We start from the raw sequence: 15,262 nt of genomic DNA, 5'->3' as shown, positions 1-15,262 counted from the left end.
CTGACTCTCACCCACGTCTAGCTCTCCCTGCCTTATTATTCCAGTCGACCTCACAGTCATTTACACTTTTGCAACCTACACAAGTTTATGGCCTTAACATATTACAAAACAAAACCCAAAATGATTCAGCCTGCTGGCCAACTTTCTCTATATACACTCCCAAATCCAGTGGTCGTCATCATAATCTTGGGAAATTCTCATGACTTTTTGATTCTCAGCCCCAGTTAGGATTAATCAGGAATGTATGTAAAAATGTCCTTTTTGGGTTTACAAACGATAACAAATATTTTCATAGCGTCAAATTCACATTCCATCCAGCCATCCTAACACAAAAACATCACGTGAGTCATACTAATCTTGACAATCGATAATTTTACAATATTGTCATTAGTTACAGGCATAGATAGATGCTAGATTTCAATTAGAGATTCCCATAGCAGTACAGAAATTATTGCCATACTTCATTGAATTTTTAATAGGGTATAGTGTATTAAGGTTTTTCCAACCTCAGATGAACCATCACCAGTAGTAGAGAAGTATTCAATATTTGTAAAAGCAAACTGATTGTAGATTATTCACACACAATATATGCCTCTTTTTTTTCTACTTTATTTGAACTTTTCATCAAGCAGACCTTCATCAGAGCACTAAGTAAATGTAGCAATACTTTGGTGCAGAAGTACGAAGTCCAAGTACAAGTCCTGCATTTGAGAATATATTAAAATAAAATAAAAACCATCATATCACACACAGAATGGCATATTTTAAAGTCACATCTTATATAGACAAATGTAGGAAGGGAGAGAAAGAATCTGTTACCATTAAGAGCGCTTTAGTATCACCATTATATTATCATATGCGTATTATTAACATATTATTTTATGTTTTTATATTTTAAAAATCAAGGTTATACTTTTAACCTTCATACAGACACTCCCAAGGATCATCTGAATGGCTGTTTCTCATTTCATTATTGTCATCTTGTCACCAAAGTTTCCCATTTTTTAAAGATTCAATTATCCAAGTTTAAACAACAACAACAACAACAAAAAATGTATACTTTATTCAGTTGTAGCAACTGAGTGAGAAAGCTTTTGACAGCAGCACTTGTTAACCCACTTGTCAACATCTTGTGCCTCAGATGTACTGTGTGCTTTTTAACAGTCACACAACAAATATCACAGTTTCATCAGAGTAACAGGAAATTGATGCTCTTTGTCCTTGCTTTCCTGGAGTCTCCTCAGACCATGCTGGGTTCCAGTCAGCTACGCCCATTATTTATTCTACAGTCTGTGTTGTTGTAATAAACAACAATTAGATGGAAACATTGTACTTACACTGATGTTTTGCAGCAATTTGCATGCATTTTGGTACATTTTCAGGGTCATTTTATTTTCTTTACGCAATGAACCCATGTATTGGCAAACAGTATGTAAAAGCCATCAATTAAGTAAACTGCAGTTTAACTTTTGTCACAAGGGATAATGAGTACATTATGTATAACTCTCTTGTATGGGCAAGCCTGGCTGGGTGCAGTGTTTACCACATTTTCCGAATACACTCCCACCACTCAAACAAACCTTTATTGTATTTGTGCCATTTGTACGATAATCTTTATGGCTTCTTCCAATCAACAACTTGCTTTAACCACAATGATGGTAATGTGATATGGGCATGTTTTATTTTGTTGTTCCAACCTGTGAATACTTGTTAAATCTGTAATTTAAGTATGATAAAGTTGTACATTTTAGGGTTTTTGTAGGCCTCTATTCCTTTTACTGATACTTCTTCTTCTTCTCTTGAACATTTTACTATCAATATGCTGGAATCCATTTACATAACCCACTGTATCTACAGTGTTTAGTCGTTACCATAGTGTTACTTTCCGTACACATCTCCGTTACACTGGCGTTTGTAAATATATCTGGTTCATGTTAGTTTGTGAGCTCACACAGCTACAGATATACAGTAGCGTATATATCAGAAGCCGTTTTTACTGACATTTCACTTAACATATTACATGTAAAACTGAAGTTTGTGGAATCAAATATTTTGTGTAGACATATTAGGATTTTTGGACATAAATGTTAAATGTTATTTCACATGTGAAGTGTACCATAACAATTTTTTGTCAGTTAAAGTTACGAGATATAATACTGGCCTTTTTTACTTCAAAGCTACAGTTTACAGACATTTCCCATACATCTATAAGTTTATTTTATTCTGCAAGTACACTTGATGCTTTCTGGAATTTCAGAAATTAAAAATGTTAAGATGGTCCTTACATGTTTCAGTGAAGGCCCCAAATATTTGCTGCCCTCTTGTGTCAGAGAGGATGAAATATTGACTGCTTTTTATTTTTGGTTATCGCTACTCCACTACTGTTTCAATGGCTATCAGGATATGAATCTGCAAACTTAATCAGAAATAAGTCATAGTCTAAATGCCATCCAAAACATGACACTCAAACTGCCAGACAGGGTGCAGGTCTCTGATATAAAGAGATTATTTGCAAACAGACTTTACTATTGTTTTTGTTCCCTTACCTTCCTCAGTGTTGCAAATTCCACTCCAGGAATGCACAGCTGTTTTTGTTTTTCTGTGTTGTGATGTTTTTGAAGTGTGGCTGAATGAATTAAGCTACTACTAGCATTTTGTTGTGCAACCTTGTGTTGCATAATGACAATAAACTGATCCTTCCTTAAAGGATACCACATACCACAATTAGCACTGCAAGCGTCATGTGTTGGACTAGCTCGAGGGATGTCTTTCGGTGGATTATGTCACCTTTAGATAGAGCCAGGTTAGCTCTCCCTGTGTTCATGTGGGAATAAGATATCTGGCATCTATCTGAGAGTGGTATGAATCTCACAAAGAATGTGAATAAGATGTGAATGGGTTTGGAATAAGCATATATCTTAAAAAAAAAAAAAAAGGGGAAAGTTCTCCATGTGTGGATACTGACAAAACATTGTCATGGGCCAGCTCTTGGCCACAACAAAAAACGGTGGCAAGGACAAAGTTATAAGAAAATATATTTATTATAGCAAACAAATCAAAGACCTACCATCATGAGGTGTGTTAGTCAGTAAGATCAGTAGTGTAGATGTGGATGTGTGAACATGGTATGATGTAGGGTGTTGCATGCCGAACCAAAACAAAAGGGAAACCTAAGCATGAATGAGGCTGCTCTCCCCAGAGTCCTTCAGCCAAAAGAGAGACCTGGCAAGACTCTGGCTCCGGCCTTTAACTGCTCAGCCAGGTTCCTTCAATCAGCGCTAATGAAAGAAAGGGAACAATCATTAAAGGGACAGACACCATTACAGGGACAACAGGGACGCAGGGTCGTCACAACATCTAATGTTTCCTTTCATTGGTACAATACCTCTTCCTCATAAAGCAACATACACGCTCAGCCTTCATTCAGTCATCAGCTATAGAGTCCACATACTGCCCTGCCCCCCCTTCTACCTCTCGCGCACGCATGCACACACGCGCGACGTACACACGCTCCACGACACACACACAAACATGGCGGCCTCTGTTTCACCGCTACGCTCCTCCTTCAGGATTTGTAGCCCGTTAACGTTACAACATCACTGCTGCCGGGCCAAACTGCGGATGCACAGAAAATGGGAGAGTCAAAGGAGACATCTGCAGCACTCAGCAACGAGGTAAACGTAACCCAATTTAAAACACCGCTGTTTTTATGTTATTTAATTACCTTGCGGAGGGATGAGCTATGTTTCAGCACGCGTGTGTACCGGTCACGTGTCGGAGGATGGTGATTGGCAGCAGGTTACACCTTTCACGGTAGAGAGAGCAGGCTTAACGGATTTAAACTGAGGGAGCAAATCCAGGTCTAAATTACACCGAATATGTAACTAAAAGTGTCAGCCATAGCCCACACAACACTGCTTCCCTGGTTGACGTTAACGTCAACCGCTCAACATCATGTGTGCTGCTGGAGGACAGTCAGCTGCAGTCAATAGGAGTCACCCATTAAGGACCGGTCAACGTTTCTGCAGTAAGTAATGCTGCTTAACCCTTAGGTGTCTTATTTACTGCAATAATGCATAACAAACAGAATCCAGTAAGATGATAAGAGAACACTTGTTCATTCGTTACTATGGTTACTTACTTACTGTTAACGTTGGTCAGACCGTTTTTCTTTAAAGTATGTGGTACAACCAAAAATACCTTTAATTAAAAACATAACATTACACTTTTCTATCCACAGTGATGTGAAATGTTCATTAGCTCAGCCTGGTTAAAAAACTGTAAATAAACGTTTAAAATGTACTTAGTAATTCTAGCCTACAGGTGCCACTGACTGGGACGTCTTTTGTGTGTATTCATTCATAAACCAATGTTAACATTTTGGGTTACAAAGTGAATTCCTCCTTAGAACGAAATAAATAAAGTTCACATGAATTCATCCAATTAATTTACTTAAAACCAAATAAACTTCATGGTGGTGCTAGATGAAAAGTCTGAGGAGCAAGTAGCATTAATCTTTTAAGTCTTGCTGATGAAAAGTACAACACTCTAACTAACTGATTAATTGACAAAATGTTACAGCTTCATAAGGAATAATATAATAGATATCCTGTGATGTGTTAAGGACTGTTCATTCCTTCATGTTTCTATTATTTTCCTCCCCAGGCATGCTGCTGTGGTGATTTCGGGGACGGAGTTGGCTCGTCAGCTCCACCGAGAAATCCAGCGTGATGTGGAAGAACTGGTAGCTCAGGGCAACATGAGACCCCACTTAGGAGTGGTGTTGGTGGGAGACGACCCCGCCAGTCGCACATATGTTAAGAACAAGACCCGGGCAGCCAGTATCCTGGGTATGAGCATTGCATGTATTCCAGAACACTGAATGCATAATTTGCATCATGCAGGTCAACAAACATAACATATTGCACCTCACATTTAGCAGGCATGCATGAACATATAGCTACACATGGATAAACACAAAAGCTAAATCTTTGTAGTGTGTAAAGTCACAAAACTGCAAACTATCATGCTGGCTATTCTTTCAACATGGGCTGCAGTCTTTTTGCTAAGTATAGCTTCTAACTGAGTCTCTAAAAGCAAAGGAAAAGTGTTTTAATGCTCCTTTTTTTAAATATCTTTTAGCATAGGGTACACTAAACCATCCCTTACTGAGGAAAAGAGCTAATGCTGCCCACAAAATCCTTGCAGAAACAACTAACCATTACAGTGTCACTGATGTCCTATAAACTATAAACTAAAAACTATATCAATACAATAACATGAATTATTCTTTAGAGGTTTAATTTCTCTCTTGGACAGGAATCTTCACTAGATTTAATAGTCACTGTTCTCATTTTTTCCGAGTAATAAATACAATTTCAGAAATATATCAGCTGTCGCATAGTGCATTCAGATTGTCTTAGCACAGCAGTTTATTTCCCCTAATTCCTTATGAATCTCTCCATGACCTCATGACATTTTTCTAACTAGGTTAGGTCAAAGTACATTTTTGACTTTTTGACTTTTTGTGTGTAATGTGTTTGTGCTCTCCAGGTATTTCCAGTGACACTGTGGTGCGGCCGAGCTCGGTGTCCCAGGAGGAGTTGCTGGAGTTGATTGACAAGATGAACCGGGACTGGAGGGTCAGCGGCCTGTTGGTGCAGCTGCCACTTCCCGGTAAACAGAGGCCCCACAGCTGCCTCTCTCACTGACATCAAAAGATAGAGAGATGAGCCGGTCTGTACAGTCCAAATTGCAGTGATTGCGTCTATATGCTTATTTCCTAATGTTTTACATGCAAGTGGAAGTTACTGTACATGCCAATACAAACTGGACTTAGAAGGCCTTAGTTACATTGAAATTGTAGGAAAATATCTTTTTTATTTTCTCTAAACTTGCCTTGTCAATATTGATGACATCTGATTAGAAGAGTTTCTTGCCTTTGAATGACCCTACTTTACCCTGGTAGGTCTTTCTAACAGCCGGGAATCTGACATCGAGTCAGCCATCATTAATTCCATTATTTAGACCTTTGCTTTTTGTACTGTGATAAGTAAAACATATTCACTAAAAAAGCATGTATTCTCAGTAAAATAAACAATTAAATGTCTGTCGTACTCCTTCCCCCCGCTAGAACACATCAATGAGCGAGCAGTTTGTAATGCCATCGCTCCAGAGAAGGATGTGGATGGCTTCCATATTGTTAATATTGGCAAGCTGTGTCTGGACCAGAGATCCATGGTGCCTGCAACACCTGCAGCCGTGTGGGAGATTATCAAAAGATCAGGTAAACCACAAAACATGTGTAGTGCTTTCAATTGTGTTTTTGTATTGGTCTTTTTTTACTTTGCTTCAAACAAAAAATCCTGTAGGGAACATTAAATATCTAAACAAATGTAAGTGTTATACATTTCAACAGCAAGGTTGTATTTAGTTCAACCTTTGTCTCAATCATTAAGCTATACTATTATTCATTCATTTGTGGGGTTTTTTTTTGACGATGACTTTCCTCCCGAAGGGCTTCTTGCATTGTTAGCCCTATTGGTGTAATTTGACGCGTCATCTTATTCATTCTCTGCTAATCAAACCTTATCACTTTTGATTTTCAATTACAACTATAAGGTAAACTCTGGAGGCAAAGGGAGGAGCAAGTACATCATCCTGTGTTTTCGTTTCCCACTAGATGGCGACAAACGATCATTTTCCCCACCTGCACTTCAAATCTGTCCACTGTGTAAATGCACTTGATAACATAGTCAGCTTCTTGACCAAGTAAAGATGTAAATATTTAGGATATATGAATTATTATGCTCTGGTGCCAAATGTAGATAAGTATAAAAAAAAGCAAGCGTTTTCACAAATTACTCTCAGTAAAGTTTCTATAACCACTTCGAATGAAATATAAAATATATTGTTCAAAATCTCCAAAAGGGAAAAAAACATTCTGAATGAGTAGTAATACTAGTTTGAAATAAGCCCATCACCCTTCAAAGAACAAGCTGGTTTCATTTCATAAACGGAAACAGAGACAAAGCCAACAGTTGATCAGTGAGGACATTTTCACTCTAGTTGAGGATTTAGAGTCTGACTGTACTTAAGGCATCACACATGGAAAGTACAGTATTTCTATGTTGCTTTACCAAATGTAAGTAGAGGGGTGTTGATCAATTACAAGCAGAGCAGATCTAAACCTTCATTAAAAGGTGATTAGTGCAGTTTAGGTTACTGTTGTGGCTGAGAGGCCTGACTGCTGTCTGATAGTCTGTCAGTAAAAGTTTACACAGCCAGCCGCAGGTGTAAAGAGTATGATGTAAGTGTGTGGAGGGTCCTTGACAATGTTTAACTGTTTTTTTTAATGCAGTGTTTAAGATGATTGATGATAAGTGTCATGTGTGTAGGTGTCAGAGACCCTGAAGGCTGTTTTCAACATCAGCTATAAGAGATTTGAGCAATTCCCATTCCCTCGCTTCGTAGACACACTTGGCTTTTGGGCCGGAAAGAATGTTGAGATAGAATGTATGATTCTTGTTATGGAATTTGATCATCTTTTAGCAATCTTGTGTAGAGCAAGGAGAAAGGGCCTTTATGCATATGATTTGGGAAGTTGTGATAAGGTATGGACTGAGAACACACAAACATTTAATGTAAAATGTAAAGAACTAATCTTAAAATCAACATAATTAATACAATTTCATACCTACATCCATAAATTCTTATTTTCTGTGAGTTTGTCACCTGACAACACATCTAGACCACATTCATAAATTGTGGATTAAGTGCAAACTATATGAAGAAACTGAAATATCGTCCAATACATACATACAGTACCTGTCCTCCCACTATCAATCATCTTAATAACTCTGCTGTCGGCTGACAATAGATGTAGTAATTGTTACTGACGCGACATTGTGGTGCCAGTCTATGGTGCAGCCGGAACAATCAGTTCCCCCCCACACGCCTGTTTGATCAGGAAAGGTGAAATGCCGCCCCGGGCTCTCGGGATGTTTTTGTTAAAGTTCAGTCATTTGTGCCAATAAAACAATTTTGCTTCTTGCACACTTAAGGCAAGGCAAGGCCCGTTTATTTATATAGCACCTTTCAGCACAAGGCAATTCAAAGTGCTTTCCAAAAATGAAAGACATTAAGAGCATTAAGAAACAGTGCAGCAGAAACACATTATAAAATGGCATTTAAAAACTGTTATTAAAAAGCGTATAAAGATAATAAAAGAAACATAACAGGAATAATGTACATGAATACAAGTTACAATGCAGTGTGACATATGAATCTCTACTATACCCAATTCCAAAATGTTCACTTCATCTTCTCAGTTTACAGAGTTATTGTCCGAGCTGACTTCTGTCATCTCCAGATAAAACAACCTTTTCTGTTTACTGCTAGTGTTTTTGCTCCAACCTGCTCCCATGGTACTTTTAAGTTTCCCTGAAACTATTCCTCTTTTACATTTAGTTAAGTTTACCTTGTCTTTCTAGGACTTTTAAGGATTCCTCCACAAACCCAGGTCTTCTAACTTAAGGTTACCTTTATTTCGGATGAGTGAATGAATCCCAATTTATTATAAAATATTGTCAATACTTTCCTTAAAAATGTGTTTCTGCAGGTATTGAGACGGTGGGGAAGAATGTGCTGGTTGCAGGTCGCTCCAAAAATGTTGGAATGCCTATTGCAATGCTGCTGCACACTGATCGTAAGCATGCACGCCCAGGGGGTAAGTGTGTGTATGTGTGTGTGTGCGTTTTTATCTTTTGTCTGTGCATGTGAGTCACCAATGCATTGTTAAATGATTTGAGATCGCTCTTTGTATGCATATTATATTGCACCACCTTGGTTTTCCTTGATGGATGTTTCATGCTTTTGGCGTCATTAGGATGTGACCGACAAAAAGTGGATTTTGTTTAATCAAACAATAAATGCTGAGGCATATCCTCTACATTTATTCAGCAGTTCAAACAGGAAAAATTCCGGGGTTGTGAAGTAAGGGCACTAACAGGGCGAGACTTTTGGCAGACGGATAAACTGTCCTTATAAGGGTGCAGGAAGGACGGAGTTGATTTGGAAAGGTATTGCATTCAATTTGCTTTTTAGATGAAGCAACATCTGTTTGAGCTGTCAAAGTTGAGCAGTATTAACCATCAGATCAACACAAAGGTTTAAATAAATCAGTAGCAGCTGCATTTGAACACAATGTGTAGAAAGTCAAAGGAAAGGGCCACGTCTAAGCAATCTTTGCACACCGCACCTTTTATCAGACATGAAGGTCAATAGAGAGAAACAAAGCTGCAGTCCCCACTGTCATCACTTAGACCAGTGGTGTCCAAACTATGGCCCGGGGGCCAAATGTGGCCCGTTGTCCATTTGGAATCAGCCCTCAGCAATTTCTAAAAGTATAATGGAATATGGCCCGATCCTGAAACGTGTGCTTGTCTTATATTGTACTTCTTAAATGTATATTTAAACATATATTACACAGTAGCATTCATGTGTTAATAAACCCCCTTCAGTCAATTAAAGCTGAAACATATTCAAACAAATCTTAGTTTATAAAGATCACGTATTTACATAAGCTTGAAATTTACTCTTCATATTTCCCCTTATTTGAAGCAATCTGAGGCTTCCATTTTAAGGAATGAGCTGCCAACACTTAAAATGAATGTAGCATTTATTAGATGTATCATTGACTTACATTTCATTGATTTTGCTAACTTATAAGGCAAAATACCTCACCTCTAGTGAGGGCCCATCGTACGGTTTCCTATATGTGGCCCTCAGTGAAAAAAGTTTGGACACCCCTGACTTAGACTGAGGGCCCGGTCATAGATTTAGGTTGCTGCTGATCTCAACCAGCTTCTGATACATGAAGCTATCCTCATTTTTATTTCCCTTTTTGTTGAGTTTTTGGTTCACCTGTAAAGATTATTTTATTAGATGATTTCTATTTGTTATTTTTTAAAACAACAAGTCAAACATCATGAATGCTGATGACGATGAACTGAACTTTGATTTTTATGAACAATGTATGCTAGGAGGGGTAGGACCAGAAAAGATTTTAAGCTTCTTCTTCCCCCTTTTGAACATAAAGGAAAACTACTTGAGTATTTATTGTTATACTTTGTAAAGCTTTTGTTATTTTGCTTCTTAATGGACTAATAAAAAAACAAAAGTGTTAAAACAGTAGGGAGGAACAGAAAACATGGACGTAGGGAAAAAACGTTAGAATTAAACATGTTGTTTTTGGCGGGTTATGTGGTCAAACTGCGTGTTATGAACCAGATTTATTAATGTCTTTTTTGAAGATGAAAAGAAACTCTTACAGAAAAGACAAAAAAAATGGACCATTGAACTTTTAAAAACATTTGCATTTTCTTTCTTTAAAGCTTTTACACAGTAAGTTTCCAGTGTCCCTTTGAAACTACTATTCCTAGAAAGCTGACTAAATGTGCACACGATAACGCAGTTTCAAAGCTTCAGGTTTAACTGAGTTTTAATAAATGAGTGCATTTTTCATTTAGGGGTCAGTTCCCTTTTTTTTTCTTTCCCTCTCTTGCGCACATACACACACAGATGCACACACACATGCCTAAACACGCATCACAAAAGGTATGTGTCCTTCAGGTTTGATGTGCTGTGACTTGCCTCTCATTCTTATCTTCCTTGAAGCCCTCCTTGTGAGATCAGATCCGTACCGCACCTTTCCTGGTCACAGTTCAGTTGTGACTACGCAGGACGTCCTCACATATTTTAGATTGAGATAAGGATTACTTTCTTTATTTTGATCTTACTCATTGTGTAATTTCTGACTCAATAATGTTCCCAATACTATAATAATTAACAAACTACCATAATTTGTGTAAATTAAATAATAAGTACACACTAATTCAATAATCCTTGTATTACCCTGTTCTGCTGAGCAAAAATATATGTAAAATACTTTGAGCTGAAGATGTTGCTTTTACTTTTCAATCTTGTAAACAATATCACTATTTCCTTTTCGTACTGCATGCTTCTCTGAATATTTACTATGAAGTGAATGAGCAGTGGCATCGATCAAGATCTGAGTCAGATGCATTATAAAACGATTGTGTTCACTTTTTTCTCCCTTAATTGTGAAAACTGAGAACTTAAACACACTAGATTTAAATTACCGAGATGTATTCTTCATAAAGATATACAGGTTTAATGTAGTTTGTCTGAAATACTCATCAACAGGTTATTAAATGCTACATAAAATACAATAAAAAAGCTTGCGTGGAGCTAATATTTTAGCTTCTTCTGTCTGATTATTATTATTGTTTAAATCTGCTATGCCACTTTTGCTGTAACAAATGTAAATTTCCCCGCTGTGGGACTAATAAAGGATTTCTGATTCTGATGTTTCTAGAATATTGATAAACCTTCAGGATCATACCTGATATATGTTTTTCTGACGTTAACAGGGTTGGGATTTACTTTGGAACGCCTCAGGAAACCCATAGAAACATGTCATTTTCAGTCAGGATAACTGTCACCGTCCACAGAGAGACTGTTTCTTCAATAAGCAAAAGAAAAACCTTCACAAACAGATATGTTTTAATACTCAATATGTAATTTAATTGGACAAAAATGTGTGTTTACCTCTCAGGTGATGCCACAGTTACCATCACCCACAGATGTACACCCAGGGAGCAGCTGAAGGAGCTCACCAGCCTGGCTGACATCATAATTGCCGCTGCAGGTAACTACAGCAGAGCCACCCTGTAATGACACCATTAACACACATTCCCTTATCATTTACAGATTAACAACTGAAGTTAAACATCTGATATTGATACAAGTATTTCAAGTCAATCAATGGCACAAGATCATGCAACTAACAAATCATTTTTCATACCTTGAGTCATTTAATATATTATTGACATATCAAAGGTGCAACTGTGTAATAGGCTGTTCGTTCAAATCAACTTTCTCTTATGTTTTCATGCGGCAGTCTGTGCCTTACTGGCCATTATAAATGTCCTTTGTATTCTAAGCAGCACTACAGAAGAGAAATTAGGTTACGGATGAATCATATGATGCAACATCAAGTTTGTCTGAGTAATAACTTTCTCTCTGTTTCACTTGAAAGACTTGGATGAGCAAATAATGAGTTAAACTACTCATGTTGTTTTCCCTCCTCAGTTAGTTGTTTTTGAGGTGGGAAATCCAAAATAAACAAAACCTAAATCAAAGCAGGATATTTTTGCATACTGTCAAATGTTTCTGGTTGGGAAATTTACATATGTCAAAAGAGGTTTCAATGTTGGAAGTGCCATAGAGGGAATTATGTGGCCTGGCAATGCAACGTTTCTTCCAGGCCTCAACAAAATCTTAATAATCAACACTGTAGTTTCTGTTTGTTTAACTGTTTAATGATTGTGTGTGTGGGTCTCAGCTAGAATGTGAGACAATCAATCTGTGCAGGGCAGGAGTTTCTGTTGAAAGACTGTTAAGTGACTGTATGCCTTAGGGGGGGGCTTCCTTTGTAATGACTGGGATGTTTCCTGATGACTAAAAGCAGCTCTCAGGGAAGGGCACTTTATTTTCTTTTCATCCAACTGTCAGGGTGGACCTTCGGAAATAACAGACTGCATTTAGGCTGCACTGTATGATTAAGTGAACTGCAGCCGATCTGTCAGCACCTGTTTTTATGCCACTAGGAAATGAATATGCACTTTATGTTGTTGAAAATCAAGTGTGCGTTGGGAATTTAATTATTTTAATTGCAGTCAATGGTACATTATACTCAGGGTGTGGTTTAGCATTCATGTATACAGTGAGTTTTCTCAAATTTGGTACTTAATTGTTATTTGACTCATGTCTGATGCTTTTGCTGAGGAGCTATAATTGCAGTCTGAGGAGATCAATTGTCTGGCAGCCAACTTCAAAGTGACCAAAATAAATACAAAACGTTTAATTATTTCCTTCCTCTTAGACAGTCAGCTGAGGTATCATGTCTTTCTGCTGTGCTGACGTTCAGGTCCAAGGTCAAGTAGTAATTTGTATACAGCTTTTACATCGGTTCTTTACATATTATAGGAATGTCAGGTGAGGAGGGTGGGTCCTTGTCTTGAAGGGGGGCTGAAATCTTCTGTCAAGATCCACATTATTTGTAATGATACTTTGGTTAATAATATATATATATATATATAATATATAATAATAGTTTTAAAATAGATTACCACAAAACCAGGAAATGTCAATGCACAGAGGGGGGAGGAATGAGGTCGAGTAAGGGGGATAGCGCAGCTCATTTTTCCCAAGAGGCATAATGTGTTTATAGGTTTGACGTTTTCATTGCAATGCAGTGTGAAACAACTAGTAAATGCTAAGTCATCTTGAGTCTGGCAGCTGTTAACCCCCTGTTGGATGCTGTGTGTCTAGGTGTTCCCAGGCTGATCACAGCAGACATGGTGAAAGAAGGTGCAACCGTCATTGACGTGGGCATAAACCGCGTTCAGGACCCGAAAACGGGGAAACTCCGGCTCGTTGGTGATGTGGACTTTGAGGGTAAGCCATCCAGAAATTAATTCTAATTTCTCCTGAAAATGTTGACTAAAGCTGAAGCTTTTACATAATTTCTATCAGTTTTGTTCACACAGGGCACATCAAACCAAATTGTTCAGCCATGTGTTTTTTTTTATAACAATTGAGACTGATAGCATATGTTGGCAACCCCTTCTATTATTTGGAAATGTCCCTCTATTTGATTCTCCTTTTTGTGGCTCTGATAATATCCATGCTCTCCACAGCAAGTGACCTCACAGGCTTCCGATGACGGATAAAAAATGAATATGTTGTTAAACATAGATTGACCTGTTAATCTTAGCTCTGTTTCTTGGAATAAAAACAATGTAAGTTAACTTCATTTCATTTGGTTTGATTTGCAGGAGTGAAGGAGAAGGCAGCTTTCATCACACCTGTTCCCGGAGGCGTGGGTCCTATGACGGTCGCCATGCTGATGAAGAACACTGTGACCGCTGCCAGAAACGCGCTGATGCATTAAACACACTCATTTGTTTTATGGAATGATCTGTAGTACAAACAGTGTACGACTACACATTCATTGATTCATTTAGGTTTACACACACTCTACCAAACATCAAACACACTTTTATTTAAATACGTAAGCTCAAGACTCCATTCCTGCTGGGAAACTTACTTGATATGTACTTTGTTTATATTTTGGATTTGTTCAGTTATTTAGGTTATTTATTTCAGAGTTCACTTTTTAAGATTTAAGATTAATATTTTTTCTACTGAAGTTGTTTTGGTTCATTTTTGAACATTCCAGATTCACTGGAAAAGGAATATTAAATGAAAAACAATGCAGTGCCAGTACTACAATCTCTGTCTTCATTTTCTTATTCACAGATGCCATTGATTGGCATTTTGCCTTTAATGTAGAGTGAACTCTTCAGAAAGAGAGAAGTTTGACATGCAACAAAGATCCTCATCTGGAATCAGGTATTAAATCCAAGATCTAATGATTTCTACTTCGGTGAAGATAGTGATCAAATCAGTAAAAGTAAAGTGAGGCCTCCTTTGAAAGGGTTTGTATGGTGTAATACTATTTAGAAATTTACAGCACTTTATATATTTTGGTATTAACACATAGAAATAACTTCTGGCTTTAATCTACTGGTGTTTGTTTTCTTTCTGAGCTATTTTAAACATTACAATATATTCCCTGCTATTGTAAGGAATGATATGTACCTGATTATGTATGTCGTTTACCTTCATCACGCGAATTTCTCACGTTTATCACTGGAAAAATGGGGATTTATTTTGTTACTTGAGCATAAAGCTTGGTTAGCTGTTGATCCATTAGTGACGTTTAAAATACTAAACGTCTGCAACTACACAGAGGTGGGGGAAGTACTCAGATCTTGTATCAGAATGTGGGAATACTCGGGTTAAAGTAAAAGTCCCATATTCAAAATGTTTCTCAAGTAAAAGTACCCAGTATTAGCATCGCAATAAGTACCACAAGTAAAAGTACTCATTCTGCAGATTGGTCCGTTTCAGAATAATAAGTATTATATGTTTTGATTATAATTATTGATGCGTTAAAGTGTTAGTTAGTTGTAAAGCTGCAGCTAGTTTAATGACTTTATATACTGATGGGTAGCTTGTGAATTTACTCCAGGTGTAACTAAAGTCTGATTTAAGTGTTGATCATGTTTCACATCATTAATCCAAATCTGTTAAGTAACTAAAGGTGTTAAAT

At 37.4% G+C, this 15,262-nt stretch overlaps 1 protein-coding gene and 1 long non-coding RNA gene across 3 annotated transcripts; one reads left to right on the top strand and one right to left on the bottom strand.

Moving 5' to 3' along the window:
* Window positions 1-3,012: 3,012 nt before the first annotated feature.
* On the bottom strand, window positions 3,013-4,013 carry LOC134873132 (uncharacterized). The gene is made up of 3 exons (XR_010166914.1): window positions 3,725-4,013; window positions 3,386-3,615; window positions 3,013-3,278 (listed from the first exon to the last, which is right to left on the bottom strand). It is a non-coding gene; the product is annotated as an uncharacterized LOC134873132 (long non-coding RNA).
* On the top strand, window positions 3,500-14,793 carry mthfd2l (methylenetetrahydrofolate dehydrogenase (NADP+ dependent) 2 like). Of its 2 annotated transcripts, none has more exons than XM_063896559.1 (8): window positions 3,500-3,674; window positions 4,666-4,850; window positions 5,554-5,676; window positions 6,134-6,286; window positions 8,621-8,728; window positions 11,639-11,731; window positions 13,417-13,542; window positions 13,923-14,791. In XM_063896559.1, exons 1-8 carry the CDS (start codon window positions 3,532-3,534, stop codon window positions 14,036-14,038), a joined length of 1,047 nt encoding a protein of 348 aa, XP_063752629.1. In that variant the 5' UTR covers window positions 3,500-3,531; the 3' UTR covers window positions 14,039-14,791. The 2 variants fall into 2 exon arrangements, with proteins under 2 accessions (XP_063752629.1, XP_063752628.1); XM_063896558.1 differs by lacking the exon at window positions 3,500-3,674 and adding an exon at window positions 3,814-4,027 and having other exon boundaries at window positions 13,923-14,793.
* The last annotated feature ends 469 nt before the right edge of the window (window positions 14,794-15,262 follow it).

This window comes from Eleginops maclovinus, chromosome 12 (assembly GCF_036324505.1).
Source record: "Eleginops maclovinus isolate JMC-PN-2008 ecotype Puerto Natales chromosome 12, JC_Emac_rtc_rv5, whole genome shotgun sequence".
NCBI classification, from domain to species: domain Eukaryota; kingdom Metazoa; phylum Chordata; class Actinopteri; order Perciformes; family Eleginopidae; genus Eleginops; species Eleginops maclovinus.
The sequence above is the reverse complement of the archived record's forward strand: the minus strand, read 5'-3'. Positions and strand labels throughout refer to the sequence as shown.